We start from the raw sequence: 21,441 nt of genomic DNA, 5'->3' as shown, positions 1-21,441 counted from the left end.
TGTTGTAATATTTATATAATATTGTGAAATTATTCGGAATTTGTCCCATAATTTTTTCCTTCAAGGAGAAAGGGTTTTCACGTAAATCTTGGTATTCTTGTATGGTTGTGCTTTCGCTGTACTTGCTGAAATTTATTCATAACTTATTTTTGCTACTATTCATGGGTTCTACTGCACTTTTTGGTACTATTCATAGGTTCCATTATATTATTCAGCTAACTTTTACCTTTATTTACAGTATCTTTAGTAAAAAGTTTCCAGTTTCAGCAAAATAAGTAGATCCCAAACAAACTCTAATAAATCTCAAATCTTTTCAAAACTTCCAAAAAAAAAAAAAAAGAAAGTTATTGTAGGGGCTCGATTCGTGACGACCCCAAGATAATATTGGGCTCGTACGTAAAGAGGGAACAAATAATATCATTTGTAGAGCGTGGATTTGAAAGGTTAGGCCTTGGTCACCGGACGGTGGTTTGGATTGGCTCCGGTCAGTGAATCTCGTTCGAGGAGTCTAGGGAGCTTTGTGCTCTTGTTATTCTCCTTATTTCTAGGACACCATGGCTAGGAGGACTGGTTCCCCCCTCCTCTCATACATCCTCTCTTAACCTTTTATATTGGCATTTATCCTCTTGTCAGTGTCCACGTGTAAGCTCGATTTTCAAGGGCTTAAGTCTTGTCTTGTCAACCCATACCTAGAGTGGTTGGGGGAGTGATTGCAAAAACTGAAGAGTATGGTCCTGGCAGGTGCAGATTGCTTTGTTGCAGTGTTGGCAGCCTTTTACTTGGGCTTTCTCTGCACTGTGCTCATTCTTCCTTTTAGGGGTATTTATGGCCTGCCGAGTAGGAGCTCGTCCTCGGCCATTTCCCTAGGACGTCCTTGACTCCCATGGTGCGTCCTCGGCCCTGTCTCTCCTCGGCGCAGGCCTTGGGCCTTAACATGAAATGGGCTGGGGTCATAAACTCTCTAGCCCCACAGTTATCATTTCGAACTCTATTCTAGTCATTAAACCTAAATATTGAAATCCAAATCCTTGTCTTTAAGTCATATTTTTGTTTGTCCGTTTTCCTTTGCTAGAACTCTCTTTCTGTATCTTTGTATTAGCTGAAAGAGTTTTACTAGAAAAGTACCAATCTTGTGACATTTAAATGTATTACTGCTTCCACTTCACCCACCATATCTGTTGGTATCGAAGCTTTGGGTTCAAGCAATGATTGCTTTCAGCTTGTTCTAGGTTCTAGCTCTAGCTACCTTATTACCAAACTTGCTTTAAAGTTGAATGAGATTCGAGATTCAGATTTAGAATAAGTTGGTACTTTGAAAATCATAGTACATAACCCAATCCTATTCACTATGCAAAGAAAATCACAAGATGGGGTAATTATATATCATAGTATTTCAGCAAGTCTTCTACATGAGTCAATAAGATTACTCAAAAACAAAGTGTGCCACAAACTTTTCATAATCATAGCTCTAATTTCATGATTAAGACTAGTCTAAGGCCAAGAATGGATTCAATTTTTAATAACTTATGGTCCCCTATGCATTGTAACACAGACATGTGGAGTAAAGTGGGGATGCAATAGCTACTAATCATTACAAGTTGATGTCCCTTGAAAGCTCCAAAAAGAACGTTTATTTCTACTATTTAGCAAATTCGAAACATATTGTGATAAGATGGACAGGAACAGATAGAATCATATATTGGCTTGTTTGGTCACGCTCATTGCGTTTTGCTCATTGATAAGTCTCATTCGGTCCATTTGCCCATCAGATTGGCAATAATGTCTTGGCCTGGAAAAGCTGATGTACCCAACTGAGAGAGTTTCATAAAAATACTGAATCACAAGGTGGAACAATGGCAAAGGGAAAATTAACAAAATGAGGAATCTTGAAATTGAAAAAAAAAAAAAAAAAGTAATAACAAATGCAAATAACGTAAAAGAGTAATTCAGAGTATCAATTTCCAACAACTCAAAAATAAAGGTAAATAAAATTAAAAATTATTTACAATATGCACATTCCTTGGACAAGTAAATGGCTTATACATTCAAGATGGACATTTGTAAGTAATGGATTTTAAATTTTTTTTTTTTTTTAAATTGCAATTTCATTAAGAAAAGAACACATTACAACAATCATGCCTACATGCTTCCAAGGCTGTTGGAAGCAAATTGCAATTATTATATGTAAGTAATGGATCTTGATAAAGTACATTTCTTTTATATGTAAGTAATGGATCTTGCCAATTATTTATTTATTTCATTTTTTATACTTAGCAGAAAAAATTATATAAATAATTAGTTTAAACTAATCTATTCTATAACTACCCTGACTTGAAAAACAAATGTATATATATACTTACAAAAAAAAAAAATATTACACACTACCTATTTTGACTACCCTAATATAAATGTTAAACACCCTTACTTGAGAATCACAAGAATTTGAGTTCAACAAAAATAAGAGTAATGCTACATTCATTGTATTTTCACAATAAATGTTGTGGGGCCCAAATAATTTATGGGCCAAGCCCATTTACCCGTGGGGAGTCCAAAGGCCCAAGCCGAGGAGAGCTATGACCTAGGCTCGATAATATGAAGCACAAAGATAGCCTCGGGATACAGCCGATGACAGTTCAGTCCTCGGCAGACCCAAAGTCCCACCGGAAAGAGGGGCAAAAACAGTATAGGACTAAACTTGAAAGAAAATCTAAAATATCTAGGGAAAACTGCCCTTACTGCCATTCAATACTCTGCACCTGACAGAGTCGTATTCTTCGGCTTTTACAACCACCCCCAACGACTTTGGGTATGGGCTGATGGGACAAGTATCAGTCTTGGAAAGGTTGACGCTATACGTGGACGAAAGACAGTGAACGCAAGCTAATATAAAAGGAAAAATAAGTAATCTAAAGAAGAGGCTGGGAAAAATGGCTAAAAACCAGAGCCTCCCAGCCCACCTCCAGGAGAAAGACTCCAGGGGTGAAGAAAACTTAACCATGCATGAACACCATGAAAAACCCACCGCCTGGTGACCAAGGCCTAGCCTTTCAAACCCACACTCTACAAATGATGTTGTTTGGGCCATTTCACGTGCGAACCCAACACTGTTACGGTTCGTTACAGAATCGTGTCCTTACAAATGTTATGTGGTAAGTTGTTACTAATTCTAATTTGGGCTCAACATTGACATGTTTTACCTACCAATAACAGTTTGTTGCATAAGATTTGTTATGAAAATATTGTAGTCACTTTATTGTTCTCATTTCAGCATTTTCAATTTTCAATTTCTACTTTATTTCTTATTAGTCTATTTTTTTTTTCTTTCACTTTGCTCGTACAAAAAAATTGTAATATTTCATGTATTTGTGTGATTTTTGTGACGTTAATATATTCAAGTTGTCTTTTTATTAGATTTTGTATAATTTAAATTTCTTAGTAACTACTCTAAAAAAAATTCCTAGAGCTACCAATGTTGGTTCCCCACCATTATATTCATGGTGTACTATTGACATTTATGTCACATTGTCACAATGAGGATATAAATTGAGCACCATATGTCAAACTACATTTACAGCTTCGATTAGCAAAATGTAAAGTTATATGTAATATGATTTTCGAATCAATTCCACTACTAAATAAAAGCTGAAGAATCATTAGGAAGGGGAATAGGAATGAAGGCTTTGAAAAAGAGCTTTTAAAGCTGAGAAATTCCTACGCGTCTCCAGTTTTCCTAAGAAGTTAAGTAGAAATTGCAAAACAGTGGCTTTTTGTTTTTGTTTTAGACTCACCGTCTTTATTCCATAGAAAAAGAAAAAAGCAGTTTGAATATGCCTACCAAAAACAAACAAAAGCACTAAAAAGTAAGAAATCCCTCTTCCTCGAAGTTTCCGTGGTGCAATCTTTCCAACCAACAGTCCCAGCGGTTTCAGCTTTCCTTCCAACAAGTTAAAGTTGATTTGCTCCATCACATTTCACCCTCACGTGTGCGAAGATTTTGATTGGAAACTTGGTGAGATAAATTAGTTGGGTTCAGATTGAAAAGTTTTGACATAATTATTAATTGATTTTTCATTTCCAATAATATTAACAAGAGTAATGTTATAATACGAGTTATTTTATAATATTTTTACAAAATATTGATATTGTCAATCTCTTATTGGCTTTCGTCTAAACATACCATTAATATTACTTTTTTATTTACCAATAATCAATCACCACATCAACCGTTTGTAAATTTTTTGTAAAATAGTTTGTATCTATAGTATTATTTATATTAACAAATATATAGAAGATAGAGTATCAATTGTCAATGATTCTAGTCTTTATATATATATATATATATATATATATATATATATAGAGTATCAATTATTTTTTTAACAAAGTTTTTCTCAAAATTAGTTTAGAAAGAAACCCTTCAAATTTTTTAGACGAAACTACAATATTGATCCCTCAAGTTTATCCTGTGTGCGCAATTGATCCCTTAAATTTGAAACATGCACAATTGGTCCCTCAAGTTTTAAAATTGAGTTATATTAGTCATTTTACTAATTACCGTTAGTGGTGTTACTTATGTGACTAACAGAATAATGACTTGACTTTTTTTAATGACGTGGCAATTTTTTAAGTAAAAAATTAATTAAATGAATTTACACATTAAAAAAAAAAAATTGACCCATTCTAATTCAAGTCTTAATCCTAACCCGGTACCAAATTAAAACTCTTCATTAATTCTTGCAATCATTTAAAAAAAAATTGACCCACTCTAATTCAAGTCCACTAATTCTTGCAATCCCCTTAGGCACCAGCTATCTGCCTTTACTGTTGTCTCATCTATCGTGGCCTTTGCTATTGCTACTGTCTTTATTCGTACCTCCACAGCTACAACCAAGTCTGCAACTCATGATGGCTTGGTTATGGTCTACCTTGCACCAATCAAACTACATAGGATTCCCATCGACTAGTTCTTCCATAAAACGTAACGCCTTGATACTGTGAGCTCTGAGACCTTGGTCCACGTCGGCTCTTCTTGACCAGAGGTTTCTGTTGCTGCTAAGGCACGATTTTCTGCTCCGCAGCTTTGCCGAAAATTGAAGTGAGATCCAACCACCCCGCCACGACGGAAACTCCTCTGTCTCCGGCCACCAAATACAATTGTATCGTCCGGTTGTTGTGAATACTGTAGTCGTCCTCATCTTCTTCTTCTTCATCTCCTCCATGATTGATATCGAGCTTTGCTCTGAAAGATAATGGCTGGCTTGGAACTGCTCAATCTCTCTCTCTCTCTCTCGTGGGTTTGTGAATCAGACTGTAAGTGAGTTCTAATTTGGTACCGGGTTAAGATGAAGACTTAAGTTAGAATGGGTCAATTTTTTTTAAAATGTGTAAATTCATTTAATTATTTTTTACTTAAAAAATTGCCACATCATTAAAAAAAAAAAAAAATACCAAGTCATTGTTTCGTTAGCCACATAAGTAACACCACTAACGGTAGTTAGTAAAAAAATAATACAACTCAATTTTAAAACTTGAGGGACCAATTGTACTCACTTCAAACTTAAGGGACCAATTATACACACATGATAAACTTGAGGGACCAATAACATAGTTTCGCCAATTTTTTATATGTCTTTATGTTAAGTGTGAATTTTGAAATTCTAGCACCTGGATTACATGTGCTTATTATATCCTACGTGCTTACAAAATTTCAATAAAATAAAAAATTAAAATATCAGGTTTTTGTGATCTAAAATTGTGTATAAAAAAAAAAAAGTTTATTGATCGAATAATAAATAACATCTTATTTGAATAAAATTTAATATGCATATTAAAAACATAAAGAACATGAAATTCAACAATTAAATTTTTAAAAAAATTCACAATATATATATATCTGAAAGTAAATAACATAAGTATAAGTGCTTGTGGGGTGCGGGGGGTACGGGCCGAGGTTCAAGTTTTCAGGAAAGAGCTTTCCACACATATACACTTAGATTATAGTAGAATAGAAATTCTATCTTGTAAAAAAAAAAAAACATAAATCCCTAAAAAGTAAGAAATCCCTCTTCCTCGAAGTTTCCCTGGTGCAATCTTTCCAACCAACGGTCCCACACGGCTTCAACTTTCCTTCCAACAAGTTAAAGTTGATTTGTTCCATAATATTGCACTTTCACATGTACGAAGATTCTTATTGGAAACTTGAAAGGTGAGATAATTTTTTTTTTTGAAAAGAAAGGTGAGATAAATTAGTTGTGTTTTTTTTTTTTTTGGATTGGAATTAGTTGTGTTAAGATCGAATAGTTTTGACATAATTATTAATTGATTTTTCATTTCCAATAATATTAACAAGAGTAATGCTATAATTACAAACTATTTTACAATATTTTTATAAAATGTAAATGTGACCAATTTCTTATTGGTTTTGTCTAGATCTGTCATTAATATCACTTTTTCATTTACCAATAATCAATCACCACATTAGCAGTTTGTAAATTTTTTTGTAAAAAAGTTTGTATCTCTAATATTATTCATGTTAACAAATATATAGAAGATAGAGTATCAATTGTCAATGATTCTAGTCTTTTTTATTTATTATTTTTTTTTATAGAGTATCAATTATTTTTTAACAAAGTTTCTCTCAAAACTAGTTTAGAAAGAAACCCTTCAAATTTTTTATATGTCTTTATATTAAGTTTGAATTTTAAAAATCTAGCATCTGGATTACATGTGCTTATTATATCCTCCGTGCTTGTAAAATTTTAATAAAATAAAAAATTAATTGTTATGTCATTAAAAAAAGTTAAAATTTTAAATTTCTGTGATCTAAAATTATGAATAAAAAAATAAGTTTATTGATTGAATAATAAATTACATCTGATTTGAATGAAATTTAATATGCATATTAAGAATATAAAGAACATGAAATTCAATAATTAAAATTTTAAAATTCACAAATATATATATCTGAAAGTGAAATAACATAAATTCCTAGAAAGTAAGAAAACCCTCTTCCTCAAAGTTTCCGCGGTGCAATCTTTCTAACCAACGGTCCCACGCGGTTTCAACTTTCAACTTTCCTTCCAGCAATTTAAAGTTGATTTGTTTCATAACATTTCACTCTCACGCATAGTTATTAAATTCAGACCGGACGTCGACCCAATTTATGAGCTAGGTCACAAGTTCAACTAGTGGGTCATTGGTCAAACTGGGTCAAATAAAAAATTTTTAAAAATTAAATATATATAAAATTAAGTTTGAGAAAACATAAATTTTTTTTTTTTTCAAAAAGGCATATGCCTAAATTAAACTCGCCATTATAATTCAAAACCAATATTTCATAAGCAATAGCATTAGAAGAAAGAAACAAATTAATTTATAATTGTCAGTAAAGTTAAGGTCAACTAAAACCTAAAGCAACAAACAAATTCAAAGCAACTTAATAGTCAAAACTCAAAGAAGAAACAATGCCACACACTCACATTGTACACGACAAAAAAAAAAAAAAAAAAACCAAAGATGCTTAAACAAAAAGCAATCAAGAAATAAAGTATCTAAAAAAAAAAAAAAAAAAAAAAAAACCTAAACAAAAGAAGATAGTTGGTGGCATAGAGTTACATGGTCATACTTACATGCTAATTGTTGGCCAAGTACATCTGTTTAGACTTCAAAGCATAAAAAAATTTATGCATAGTAGCAGCATGTAGCATAAGGTTTTGAGAATTGTGAGAACTAAAAAGTGATGGTATACATACAAACTACAAAGTACAAAGTGTGAATCTGCAGGGCGGGGTGCACGGATAATGCTTGTTTGGATTTTTTTTAAAGGTTTTCTCTTGTTTAAATTACCATATTATCACATATTTAAATAATAAATAGTCAATAAAGTGGATCTATTAATGTAATTTTACACAATTCACAAACTTGGTTAGGTTAATAAAACCCAAGCGGGTCACATGGGTTGTTTAAAACCCACCGGGTTGCACCGATTATAACTAGGTTACATACTTTTCCAATCCAATTGATCACCTGCCCCAGTCAATGTGTCGGGTCACCGGTTCAATCGGCCAAGTCGGGTTTAATTACATTGCTCTCACATGTATGAAGATTCTTATTGGAAACTAGAAAGGTGAGATAAATTAGGTGCGTTAAGATTGAAATAATTATTAATTGATTTTTCATTTCCAATAAAGCCATAAACTATTTTACAACAATTTTACAAAATGTTGATGTGGCCAATCTCTTATTAGTTTTCATCTAGGCTCACCATTATTATTATTTTTTCATTTATCAATAATCAATCACCACATCAGTAGTTTATAATTTTTTTTTGTAAAATAATTTATATCTTTAGTATTATTCATATTAACAAATATATAGAAGATAGAGTATCAATTGTCAATGATTTTTTTTTTTTTTTTTTTTTTTTTTTTTTTTTAATTTTTATTGAGTATCAATTGTTTTTTAACAAAGATTTTCTCAAAACTAGTTTGGAAAGAAATTCTTCAAAATTTTTATATGTCTTTATATTAAGTGTGGATTTTAAAAATCTAGCATCTGGATTACATGTGCTTATTATATCCTTGTGCTTGCAAAATTTCAATAAAAAAAAATTAATTGTTATGTCATTAAAAAAAAGGGTTAAAATTTCAATTTTTTGTGATCTAAAATTGTGTATAAAAAAAATAAGTTTATTGATTGAATAATAAATAACAACTGATTTGAATGAAATTTAATATGCATATTAAGAACATAAAGAACATATAATTTAACAATTAAATTTTGAAAATTCACAAAAAATATATATTATATATATGAGAAGTTTAAAGAATTTTTCTCCAAACTAGTTTATAGAGAAACTTTGTTCATTGTTATTATTATACTAAAATTTAACCAAACCAAAGGTACCTAAAAAATGATGCTAGGTAATTGGTGAATTTCTTATTTTTATAATCAATTTAAATTAATTTGTGGGTTCTAATTTACTTAAATGATAAAGTTTTTTTTTTTTTTTTCAAATAAAGGATTTATGTTCAAATTCTACCTAAAATCATTGATCTAAAATCAAATTTTAAATTTCTTTCAGGAACCTTTTAACCACAATCATTGATCCAAAATCAAATTTTAAATTTTTTACAGGAGCCATTTAACCACACTCTGATGTCCTTACTAAGAACCAATTGACACTCCAAATTGAGCTTTTCCCTGAAACCTGAAATAACTATATTTAAAATTTTTTTTCTCTAGTTTATGATATTGTTTTGGCTATAATTAAAATGAAAAATAGAACGAGGACCAAAGCATAAGTTTAATAATTGGTCTCTTCTCCTTTCATTCGATTAGTACATTCTATTATGTTCAAGTTAAAATCATTTTTTTACTTTATCAAAAACTAAAAAATTAAAAGCATTTTTAATTTATGTTATTTTATTTACACACATATATATTTATATATATATATATAGCTGCGCAAGCTTTGGGCCGCAATACTACTTGTTGGGTCTTTCCAACATCATTCATAGGCTTTGTAGGCTTTGACTGTCAATACCTTCTAAATTTCCCGAATAGAGGAGAGAGATCAAAAGGTAATCTAAATCAATAAAACACAAAAAATTTGGTCAGTGCCAAAACTTTCACACGTGTAGGAAAACCCAGATTACAAAAACATTTCTAGTAAAAAAAAATCAAATTCTTTGATGCTTTGTTGTGACTTGTTACTATAGTTCTGCAACAATATGGGCAGTCACCACAAGCTCGAAGCCAGGGATCCAAGCAGGCAGAGTGGAAGCTATTGGAACATGGCAAGCGTATAAGCGGGCCTCCCTCCACCAATGTCTCCAGACATAATTACAATCCTGTGAAGCTCTTGATACTGCCCCTTCAACCTTGCTGCTGAAAACCTCCAGGTGCAAACAATCTAGAGCCTCCTGACTGAGACCAGGTGGCTTCTTCTTCGGTTTTAACAATAATTGTAGCCTCTCAATTCGAGAGGTCAGGCTAGTAATGCTTGAGCCTCCAGCTGACTGACCTGCTGATGCTTGAGTACCCAAGTCTCGATCATCAACAAGCGTTAATTCAGGGTGGTCTAACAAAGGTCTCCCACTTCACCTAAATTAGAAAGCGAAACCAAACAGGAAACTATTATTTTGATTCAAGGACAAGGGAAGAAAGATCTTCACATTCAGAATATTTTGACAACTAGTCTAGACCATAATACCATGTGCAGGTTGCAACAAACGATATCTATAGTAGCACAAGCAGCAGCAGCAGTAGTGAGGATGATGTCAGTAGTATCAGCAGCAGAAATTCACTGCAAATGACAAATAATGATATGAAAATATTTAGAGGTTCAAGATACTGATAAAATCATAAAGATAACGGAAGCCCAAGACAAATTTGACAAAAATCAAAATTGAATGAGAAACACAATGATTGAAGAAGCCATCCATTAAAATAAGTCCGACCACTTCAAAGACATTGGTGGAACAAGAGATATTCACCAATAATTTGTGACTATTTTAAATTCCCATAATGGATATTGTTGCACATTTGATGAATACATAGCATAGAATTCAGCACTTGTTAAAAGAAATAAAATACATTAGGAGAATTTTGTCACAATAAATTACAGTGTCTTGCCCCAACTGCCAGTATTGCTGCCCTATTAATATTAAGTCATAAAATGAGATTGAAGGAATATACTACTCTCTAGTCTCTATGGTAAGTGGGCAACATGTTTACAGAGCTTCATAATAGAAACCTGGTGGTGAGAACCAGTATAATTAGCCATTGCAATTACTAAACCAGGTTCAATTCCTCCAAAGGGGAAACCAACGCCAAATTCTAGTGGGTCCCTAAAGTTAGGATCACAAATGATGCCTAATTGCACTTTGATTTCAATTTAAAATTTCATAAAGACAGAATCGGTAATCATGACAAAAGAGCTCAAGTGTGACTCATCATTTTTTTAAATGTTATCAATTGAATCATGGATGTGGATCTCTGGAGATTCCAAAGGGAATTCCATGGATTTGGACAGTTGTTACCATGTCACATCAATCTTACATTAAAAAAAAAAAAAAAAAAAAATCATATCTAATTAAAAGAAAAAAAGTGATAAACCCTTTCAATTGTTTGTCACAAATCCAACAGGCATGATCAGATGGGGCTACGCAATTCTATTGTTGCATGTTTGGCAAACACCGGAACTAGTTCAGTTCTAATACAAGCAGAACCAAAAACAAAACTGAACTGGTTTATTTTATTTTGAGTCTGTCTAGAATCATATCAAAACCAGTTTTACTTAATAGGCATGCAAAATTTTCTAATTTAAAACTAGATTATGGTGAGAATATGCATATGAAAACATCAAAATTTTCAGAACTTGATTTTGGAGAGAATGTATATTTGAAAGAACCAAAGTTAAAACTAGTTTTTTTTTTTTTTTTTTTTTGGTAAAAGTTAAAACTAGTTTTTTAAAGGAACATATTGCGTCCCATTTTGAACCAGTTTTTTGAACTAAAAAAATTAAAACCAGTTAAGTTGTTCTTGGTTGGCCTAGTTTTGTGATATGCTAAACATCCCTTAACAGTATAGGGCTGTCAATACAATCCAACATACACACACACACTATGCAATTCCTCCAGTCATAAATACTTTTGTCATAAGAAATTTAAATTATGGACATCATGAAGAGGATAATTAATTGCAAGAAAGTTGAAGATTTTTCTGGACATTCCATAAGAATTAAATGGGTCACTATAACCCAGTTTTTACACATAGAGGTCCATCTAAAAGTGGAGTCAGAGAAGAAAAATGGATCCATCATCAGACCTGAAAATATGGTATCAGATTTGTCGATTCAATACTTTCATAACTTCACCATCAAAAGCATTGGTGGCAGTCAATCTTGGTATTGTGCAGATGTGTCATGACAATTTTGGCGTAAACATATTATTGATGACATAAAATAGATAATAATTTTCATGTAATGTCCAGACTCACCTTGGAAACCATATTGCATATCACAGTAAGCACTGACCTGTTTGCAGAAAGAGGCACCCCTCTCAACCTCTCCAGAAGCCTAGCCCTTGCAAGCAGCACAGCTCCAGGAAGCCTGTCCTCATTTTCAATCAACCCTGGCCTACTTGTGCTGCTTAAATTTTCTGTGTTGGCACTGTTGCTTGAAAGATATTGACTTGTACTTTGCTCAGGTCGAACTGCCGCACGCTCCTTATCAAGCCAACACATTATAGAAAATCAGGGGAAAAAAAGTATGAAACTCTAGGCACTGAGCCACAGTACAGATTGATTTTGAATCTCATGCTTTCACCACACAGAAATACAAACAAAACCACCATTATGACTTAGTATCCCAGGTTCATTCTTTAAGGAAAGTATTTTCTCCCCTGAAATTCACCCCAATAATATAGATACCAGTTAAACATTGGGTAAAAGAAAAAATTTATATAAACACTCAAATGATGAACATGTCACTAATGAATCTCACATAACCAGTTGCTATTCCTTGTACTTTTCACTCAAAATATGTACTATGCAGAGATGGGAAAATAAAAAACTACAAAGAGAAGCAGCTCATGCCATCTATCTAATTTTATGCCCTTCTCCCCTAAAATTCAAAAAGTCCTTAGCTTACAAACAAAGTAACAAAACCAAAGTTCTTGTAGTATTACTTATAGAAGAAATAGATAATGGCTCCTAATTAGATGTTCAGTGCATTGTGGCACACTCTTCTCCAGGGTGCTTAATGGTTGACCTGGGCTTTTATATTTTGTAGTTGGGTCTTCACCCCTCAAATCATGTTCAAGAATTTCTTTTGACACAAAATCAAAAGCATATTTGGTTAATTTACATGGAATAGAAATAGATATTTTGCTTTTGGATGAAACCTTGCTATTTACATGGAAATTAACAAATGAAGGAATTTAAACTCCCATGATTTAAAATCCTATTTATCATAAATTTCATTGTTTGGTTAATTCACACTTGATTCCAAAGAACCAGACCAAAAGTAGTGAATTGTTGCTAAAATTGAGATCAAATTTCAATAAACTATCCAACACCAACGCAAAGAACCCTACCAATCGCCCAAAAATTATGTTGTTTCATCCTTAGAAATTTTGAAATCCCTATTAGGAGAAGCCCCAATCCAAAGATGCCGTTGTTTCCATTTTTAATGTTGCTCTCAAGTTCAACATTAAATTCCCTCCTGAATTTGCCACAAAAATTGTGAATGAGAGAGAGAGACACAAATACAAATAGAGAAACTATCATGCCTATGTGTCACTTCACTTACAAAATAGAAATAGGATCTTAGATCTTTTGGGAGTAAATTAACTGCCCTTGATGGAGTTCTTGAATTCCCAACTAAACCATCCAACATTTCTTCAAGCTTGAGAATCTCAAGGATAAATGATATCAATCACTAAGTTGCTGCTACAAACTGTAGGCACATCGATTTCAGCTTTTCCACCTTCTGCATTTGAAAAATCTAACTATTAAGAATAAACACCAAAGATAACCAATGAAAATTGGAAATCAAGTTCTTAATATCATCATAACAATTAACTGTCTTCCTCTTTTTCAACAACAATCTTTACTAGTGGTGCTTAGTGATTATTGGATTACTTCCATTTTCAAATGAAAATTACAGATTTTGATAAACTGACATCTCAAGTCAAAGATATTAGTAGTTTATAATAATATCATGAAAAAATTAAGGTTTTTAAATGGCTTGAATACAAAGAAAATGTACAGTATTATTTCTTTTACACTACAACTCCTTAACTTTTATATGTGCTCTTTGAAAATTTTCGGGGGCCAAACATGAGAATAAGTAGTTACAAATGCATAATATTCATCAATCATCTTACCAGTTAATTCAAAATGAAACAAGATTTTCACTCGAGCTTTGCTGATAAAAATAGTACTAACCTTCAATAATTTAGGAAAAAGAAGCAAATATTCCCCAAGACAATCATCCAGGAAAAAATCATGGTGCTGGATAATCTGTTTTATAAAAAAGATATACATCAAGAATTAGTCACTCCCATACGCAGCTTTATTTGTCTAAAAGAACTTTGCATATGCAACTTTTTCTTAGAATTCATACATTCAAATCCTACATAATTCCTTTTTGCTAGAGGAAAAAGAAACCTATGTAGCATACCTCTTCTACGCATTTTGTAGTCTTAAGTTTGTTATGCATTACGTGCTAATTGTGTTCAAGATCTTGAGAGTATGTATTAATATATTTAGGAAAAATTTAGTGCACTTGGTATTTTGAATTTTATGACAAATTTGGACATAAAAGTAACGTAAAAAGCATGATAAGATACTTTTAGTAGGTCAGATATGATTAAGAGCTCACCAATTTCAAAATCATTAGCACCTTTTATATATTCAAGGTAATTATTTGTCAAGCCAAAGCTTATTAATTTTGAATATTCTTATACGGTTATCTTCGAGTAAGGATCCAATCAAAGACAGAATTGTAGAAGACTGTAAGGTTCTTTTTTATTATTATTTTTCTTTAAATAAAACTAGTAGTCTATATTGTGAGTGCATAATGATAACCAAACCTGAATACCGTGGTCACATTTTTTCATGTCATTCAGAATTTTCAATTCTCCAACTTGTTCCAGCAATACTTGTACGGAAGCTAGGAGTCCTATTCTTGAGGATGTACATTTGCCTTCAATACTTGGAATCATAATCCTGAGTAAGGCTCTCCCATAAAACATTAATGTATTGTAAGCATCTAAAAACAGATTTGAAGAACTCATAATTATTATAAATGTAGGCAACATATATACCTTCTGAAAAGATTAGATCCTTGCAATGAAAAATTCACCATAAGGATCATTAATCACTCCATAGACCCACCAAAATTTTGTTAAAGCAAGAAAAAGAATTAGATGGAATCAATAAAATTATAATGTGTAAAACAATATAAGAACGCTTAAAAAATATATTATATCTAAAATGCCCTAGTCATTGACCATGTGAAAACTTAAACCAACTTAATCCACACTATTTTTTTTTACCTAAAATATCCAAACCTTATTGGTCAACTTTGAATTTCTGCAGCATGAACAAGAATAAGGGCCAAGGCTATGACAATGCAAACACACTAACATGGGCAGATCATGGGAAAATACGACACAACACAAACATTATTCTATTTCTGTTTGTGTGTTCTAACACATATTGACAATAATATGAACTAGGTATTTATAACCCCCCACGCACCCTTAGTATTATGATCCCTCCATAAATAAAAGTTCTTGTGTGATGGCACAGGGAGAGGGGCTACACACACATGCACTTAGATTATGCTAGAGTAAGATTTCCATTTCAGATGGAAAAGGAAAAAATGAACTAGGTATGCATGTGTGTGTTTGTGATCAATTAAGCTAATAATTAAGTAAACTATTAAAGGTACAATTAGGGAAGACCTCAATGATGCTATAATCTAATGTTAAAATTTCAACCATGACTTCACTTATACCTTTCCTAAATGTCAAGATACTTGTTGGCATGTTGCATGCATATTGTGTCATCTTTTGAAGCAATTACCTCGCTACATTATCACCAGCCATGACCTTAGCTTGGATGTAGGAAAAGCAATGTCAAGAGCCAAGAAACATAGACACCTTTCATGTGGCAATAGTGGTCAATATTTCTATTTTTACCCAATATATGTACCTTATATAAGTCAAAGAATATTTACTTTCACGTATTTGAGAACAGGCTTTATATGTATAAGTAGGCTAAGATTGAAATTTACATATGATAGATGACTATAATAACAAGTTCAACAGTTTAATTGCAGATAGCAAAAGTCAAAAGTTTCAACTGTATTAAACAAGTTCAAAAGTTTAACAGCAGATGGCAAAAGTCATCTGAAAAGAAATTTTATAGTTTAAACAAAAGAGTCATTTAGATGTAAGGTTTTACTGGTATTGCAAGAGGTCAAGAAAGTGAAAATTTCAAAATTATTAGCTGAAGCTCTGTATCACAGTGGACAGTGCTTGCATAGGTTCATCATGGGCCGCAACACATGGTGAAAACCCCTTGAGTAAAAATTTTAGAAATGGTTGAGTAGATTCAAGGAAAAATCAAACTTGACAGAGAAACCACATCCTTGCATGGAAAGTCTTCCCACTAGAAACTGGTGCCTTTGCTGTGTAGCTGTGCAACCATGGCCCAGTAATTCTGGCTAAGAAATTTTGAAGTGGCATTTAAATGACATAAATAGCATAAATAATTTTTTTAAAAGGAACTTAACTGACAAATCATAGTCCAAATGACATGAAATTGCTTGGACTGATCAAGTAAATGAATGGGAATGTTCAATGGGGAGGGAACATCAACATGCAAAATCAACCTCGTATGGACTTGATTTTACCATACTCGTTGGTTACAATAAGTGCAAAATTAACAAAAGGGGATACAACATAAGGGATCTCTTCTCCTTGACACTTTAAAGTATAAGACAGTAAAAGACATGTATATAAGTATATTTTTTGTACTGGATATAAAATCATAACCATTAGCTCATGAACATTGTTTACTCTTTTCTCTACAACAAGGTATTCCTATAAGAGGGTGAATTCAAGGTGATACTAATTTGTAATTTCAAAATATTCTTTTCAACATTTAACTCAAAGTGAAATTAGTAAGAAGGTGCCACAGAACTATAGAAAATTACTATGTTCAAAATGCAATTGGAGGTAATCCTATTAATTTATTTACAAAAGATATGGCAGTGGGTAAGAAATGAGATGTGTATAGAGCTATAATCTTCAAAGGGATAGAAGACCTGCTCATAGTTAAAGATAACTATAAAACCTTTTTTTGGGCATTGAGATCATTCTAATGTCTACAAAATAAGGGTGTCGAATACCAAAGACAAGACTTACATCTATACCCAGTTGCATCAAGTGTGGAGTCCTTTAGTACCAAATACCAGAACAGAGAATCCTACAGAACAGAGTGATCTGTTTTGGGTACAAAAATAACAAAACTTATAAGGATGAAGTAGTTTCACCAGCAGCTACAACTATTATTCCAACAATGATGAAGTTGTGGCCCTGTCATCCCAATTAATTCAAGTATGTGCAATTAATTTAAAAAGAAACAAACAAATAAAAGCCTTTTATTTTATATTGTATTGGAAAAACTCTTCGACCAATAAGTATGAATTATTTTCTTCTACAAATCCCAACCAAAGGCATTTGGGAATTAAAGTAGCTTAAATTTTGGCCAGCAAGACATAAATGAGCAAATAACCTAATGCAGTATCATTCCAGCACATTAAAAATAAATACTCCATAGACTTGAAAGGTTCAAACCAAAACATCCCAATGTGACTTTAACAGCAAATTTGGATTGATAAACATTTCCCTATTCTCTAGTTCAAACACCAATACGTAATTGAGCAATTTATATTGTCATGACATCCATCCAGAACCAAACGCAACTGCTTAGTAGTTAGATGTAGGATTGCATTGAAAGAAGTATGTTCTATATACTTATGGTCATTTCACAACTTGTGTAGACACTGGGAAGTGCAATGAAAGTTATACATGTCTTGGTTTTGTTATTTGTTTCTCTGATCAGTATTCACACATGTTGAGGGACTCCATTTTATTTTTCATTGTCATTCTTCCGTTTTCCAAGTAATTATTTTTTAAAAATTTGAATCCGTTTATGGTGTATTTTGCATAAGGTTAATTTCAATGTTGGAAGCTATAGATAAAAAACATCTAAATAGGGGGTAAAACATGGCTGTTTAAACCTATAAAAATTCAACAGCACAAAAAAAAAAAAAAAAAAAAAAAGGCACCAACAATTGACATTTCTATTGCACATTAAATTAAACAAACATGCATCAATAACAAAGTGAAAATGAATAATCACATGGCTTACAACACAAGAAACTACCAAAAGGATTGCCTTGATTCCAGATCCAAAGACATAAGTAACTAGGCCATTCTTCAATTGGAAAGTTCTCACCCAAAAGCAAAAATCTTTTTTTCCAGTTCCTGCAATAATGTCTACGTCAGACCTAACAGATTTGATAATTCCATGATATGCATGATCAAATTTCTTTAATTCTTATTGAAATCATAGGGTCAATTTTAGGTTTCAAAACATTATCAGTTGATTCATTTATTTTCTCAAGCATGTTATCAATTTTTATGAAATGCTATGAACTTTAATAAAGAAAACAATAAAACGATAAATCCACTTCCAAAGACACCAAGTAAATCCAATTGAATTTTATAACATAATGAGTTGCATTAATTTATGGGAAAAAATATTGGTATACTTTTGCAAGCTAGAAAATATTCCACTATTACATTGGTTGAAGAACAACTTGATGTGAAAGAACGAAACCTTGTTAGCAAGATTTCACACAACAACTTAGCTCGGTTCTACACATTCAGTTTTTCAATCATCACTTCAGAGTCCAACAATCAATAACAAAGACACATTTCACTCATAGTTAAAGCTATAAAACAACATGCCCAAGTGAGGTGAAAAAACCAAAGAGTGTCACCCAAAACGTTTTAATGAAAAAGTCTTAAAAATATAAACTGTTACTGCCACCAGATTAAAGATCTCCCTAATTCATTCCAGAAGTGCTAAATCCACTAATGGATCATCCTAGAAGGTAACATCAATACCAACCATAGTGGAGGAGGAAATCATCCATAACAAACAAGCTAATATCAGAAATCCACATATAATTCCCAAAATTTTTACAGGATTATGAAATTTGAGACAATATATACTATCAGAAACAATTTTGAAAAGAAAGCATTTAAAATGTAATGGTGTGTTCAAAGGACCTTGAAACTATGACTATTGGCAAAGTCAAATCCATTACAAAACCTCCTGCTCTATGAAATTAAGGATGGCATAAGCGTATAAGGTCATGCCAACTGAAGTTTGAATTATCAGAATTGGTGCTGGCTAGTAACAGACTAATAGACAAAAATCCTAATACTCGCATATTATACTAACAATGGAGAAATGGAATAAAACTCAAAATTTTAAAAAATCAACAAGTATGAGTAGCTTCATTATCAGAGAGAGAGAGATTGTGTGATGAACACGTAACTACTTGTTTTCATAATTTGTCTAAAAATTGAAATAGGTTTTTCATAATTTCTTTCATCTATTTTGCATTTTCTTTGGGTTAGTTTCTATTCAAATTATGTTGGTACCCAATCCAATGAATGAGCATCCAAAGATGCAAATGAAACAATGCAACTAATAAAAAGAGACATACCTTGGCATCAAATGCTAAAGAAATGGAATGGGAACAATGAAGAAGATTATTGTTTCAAGGTTCTTTTTCAGATGGAGGCATATTTCTTCTTCCAAGTTCGGTCAAGATTTTCTCATTTTCTTCGATGGAGAATACAAATTGAAGTCAGAATCTTCATCACTGACAAAGTTATGGGCCATTGAAGAAGAACCCAAATGAAACCCCTCACTAACAGTTGAGCCAATTCCCAAACCTGGCAGACCCAAGCGTAATTTGAACATGTCTGTCATATTATTTGAAATGTCTATACTAGATGGCAAAGAAATGTGGCTAGTGTCATCAAGGACAGTGACCTGAGGCTGAGGAGGTGGATAATTTCTTCCCATGGGAGAAGTGCACAATGACAAACTCAAATCACATCCATCATCATGAGAGCCCTCCAAAGGAGAGTCAAAATCATTATATGTTGTTTCCGTTGAATTCGAATGTGAAAGCTCCAAACAAGAGTTTAAGAGGTGGGGGGAAGGCGTGATAGTGTTTGAAATAGAACAAATGGGGAACCAAGGACAAGCAAGTAACTTAAAAAAGCATACATGATTACACGTCATATTCGTAATCCCTCGTATTCCTATAGAAATGCAATCAATCAACTTTATCCCATTAAATTTCAAGCAGGCTTGAACAGTATCATTCCTTTCATCCGGTTCAAGAACAATACAGTAAACAAATTTTAGAAAATCACAATCACGACCGACCAAGAATGAAATGGAATTTCCAACACTTTGATGATTGAACCACTTTGGAATCTCTGATCCAGGTAGTATAAGTACATAATTCTCGGAAGTAAATGGATATTGTCGTGGTTGCCAAAATGCTCCAAACTGTTTGCAATAATCAAATTCAAACAAATTTAATAATGTATTTTTGAGAAGGTAAAAAGAGCGTTTCTATATAACATTGAATGAAAGAGAGAGAGAAGCACCTGACTGAACAATCTGTTTGATGATTGTGGATGTAGCGAATGGGAGTTTAGTATATACACTCTTCTTATAGATCGTGGAAGCCTTGGAATTTCCCGAAGATACTTACAACATTTTATTGCAAGTGTCTCTAATCTAGTAAACTTAGTGATGCTTTCCGGGATGGTAATAATATTGATTTCATTTAAATATAGACGTTGCAATACAAGAAAGTAATCAGACTTCATCAAAAAATCTAATTCAATTAGATTTCCAACATTACTCAGATCTAGATTTTGAACATTGCTTAGATCTAGAAATGCATATGACTTTCGCAATAGCTATAAAAACCTTCACAGTTGGCGACATGATTGTCGCATAAGAGACGAAAAAGATCAAGACTTGAGCAGAATGAAACATTCATACAGCGGAGAGATTTCCACATGAGATGGCTTGGAAAATTTTGAAGTTTTGCACAATTAGCAAGATACAATATTTGAAGCTTATGAAGAAATCCAATGGACTCATGACACTCAACTAAATTTTTGCAAGATTCAAGGTCTAAGTACTCTAAGTTTGGGGTGCACAAATTAGGTAATTTTGTAATAGAATCACATCCATAGAGGTTGATACTTTTCAAATTCTGGAATTGAAACTCCTGTAGAAAAAAAATAAAAAATTATGTTCAACAAACTTTAAAATTAAAAAATTTTGAACATAATTTTTAAAGAGAACCATACCTGCTTAAATAACTTCTCTAATTGAATGCGACTCTGTGGCATCTTGAGTGTAACAAGTTTTTTAGGACAAAAATTGGATGGTAAGGGAAAACGATAATTAGGCAATTGAAGCAACCTAAATCCATTGGAGAGATATTTAAGTTCTTTACGAATGCGCACATTATCAACTATAAGAAATTTGAGATTTCTCATCCTTTTGAAAGTGTTAGCTGCCAATGTCACTTTTGTTGGTTTATTGGAGCACAACATTATGCCTCGAATTTCATATGAACCCTGTTTGGATAGAGCATTGGGTGGAACACATTGCACAATAGAAATGGTCAACCCCATAACAATTTGAAATTTTAAACAAAATAGGTTAATGATAAACTTATATTTTTCTTAACATTAAAAAGAATAAAAATAATTGATTTATTTTTTGCTTAAAAAAGAAGTGAAGAAAAAG

General features: G+C 32.3%; 1 protein-coding gene across 1 annotated transcript; it reads right to left on the bottom strand.

The window, feature by feature from the left end:
• Positions 1–9,571: 9,571 nt before the first annotated feature.
• On the bottom strand, positions 9,572–21,110 carry LOC115968681. The gene is made up of 9 exons (XM_031088156.1): positions 20,997–21,110; positions 20,280–20,914; positions 19,319–20,178; positions 14,832–14,849; positions 14,598–14,748; positions 13,951–14,025; positions 12,038–12,243; positions 10,214–10,306; positions 9,572–10,104 (listed from the first exon to the last, which is right to left on the bottom strand). The coding sequence occupies exons 3-8, from the start codon at positions 19,324–19,326 to the stop codon at positions 10,240–10,242; spliced, it is 525 nt and encodes a 174-aa protein (XP_030944016.1). The 5' UTR covers positions 19,327–20,178; positions 20,280–20,914; positions 20,997–21,110; the 3' UTR covers positions 9,572–10,104; positions 10,214–10,239.
• Positions 21,111–21,441: the final 331 nt, after the last annotated feature.

The sequence above is a fragment of the Quercus lobata genome, chromosome 11 (genome assembly GCF_001633185.2).
Source record: "Quercus lobata isolate SW786 chromosome 11, ValleyOak3.0 Primary Assembly, whole genome shotgun sequence".
Lineage (NCBI taxonomy): Eukaryota > Viridiplantae > Streptophyta > Magnoliopsida > Fagales > Fagaceae > Quercus > Quercus lobata.
This window is presented reverse-complemented; position numbering and strand designations above follow the sequence as displayed.

Coding starts and splice junctions, on each gene's coding strand:
- LOC115968681 (XM_031088156.1), bottom strand. Junction 12,244..13,950: donor TTTTTCCTAAATTATTGAAG/GTTAGTACTATT, acceptor TTTTCTATAATG/TGTTGGCTTGATAAGGAGCG. Junction 10,307..12,037: donor GTGCCTCTTTCTGCAAACAG/GTCAGTGCTTAC, acceptor TGTCATTTGCAG/TGAATTTCTGCTGCTGATAC.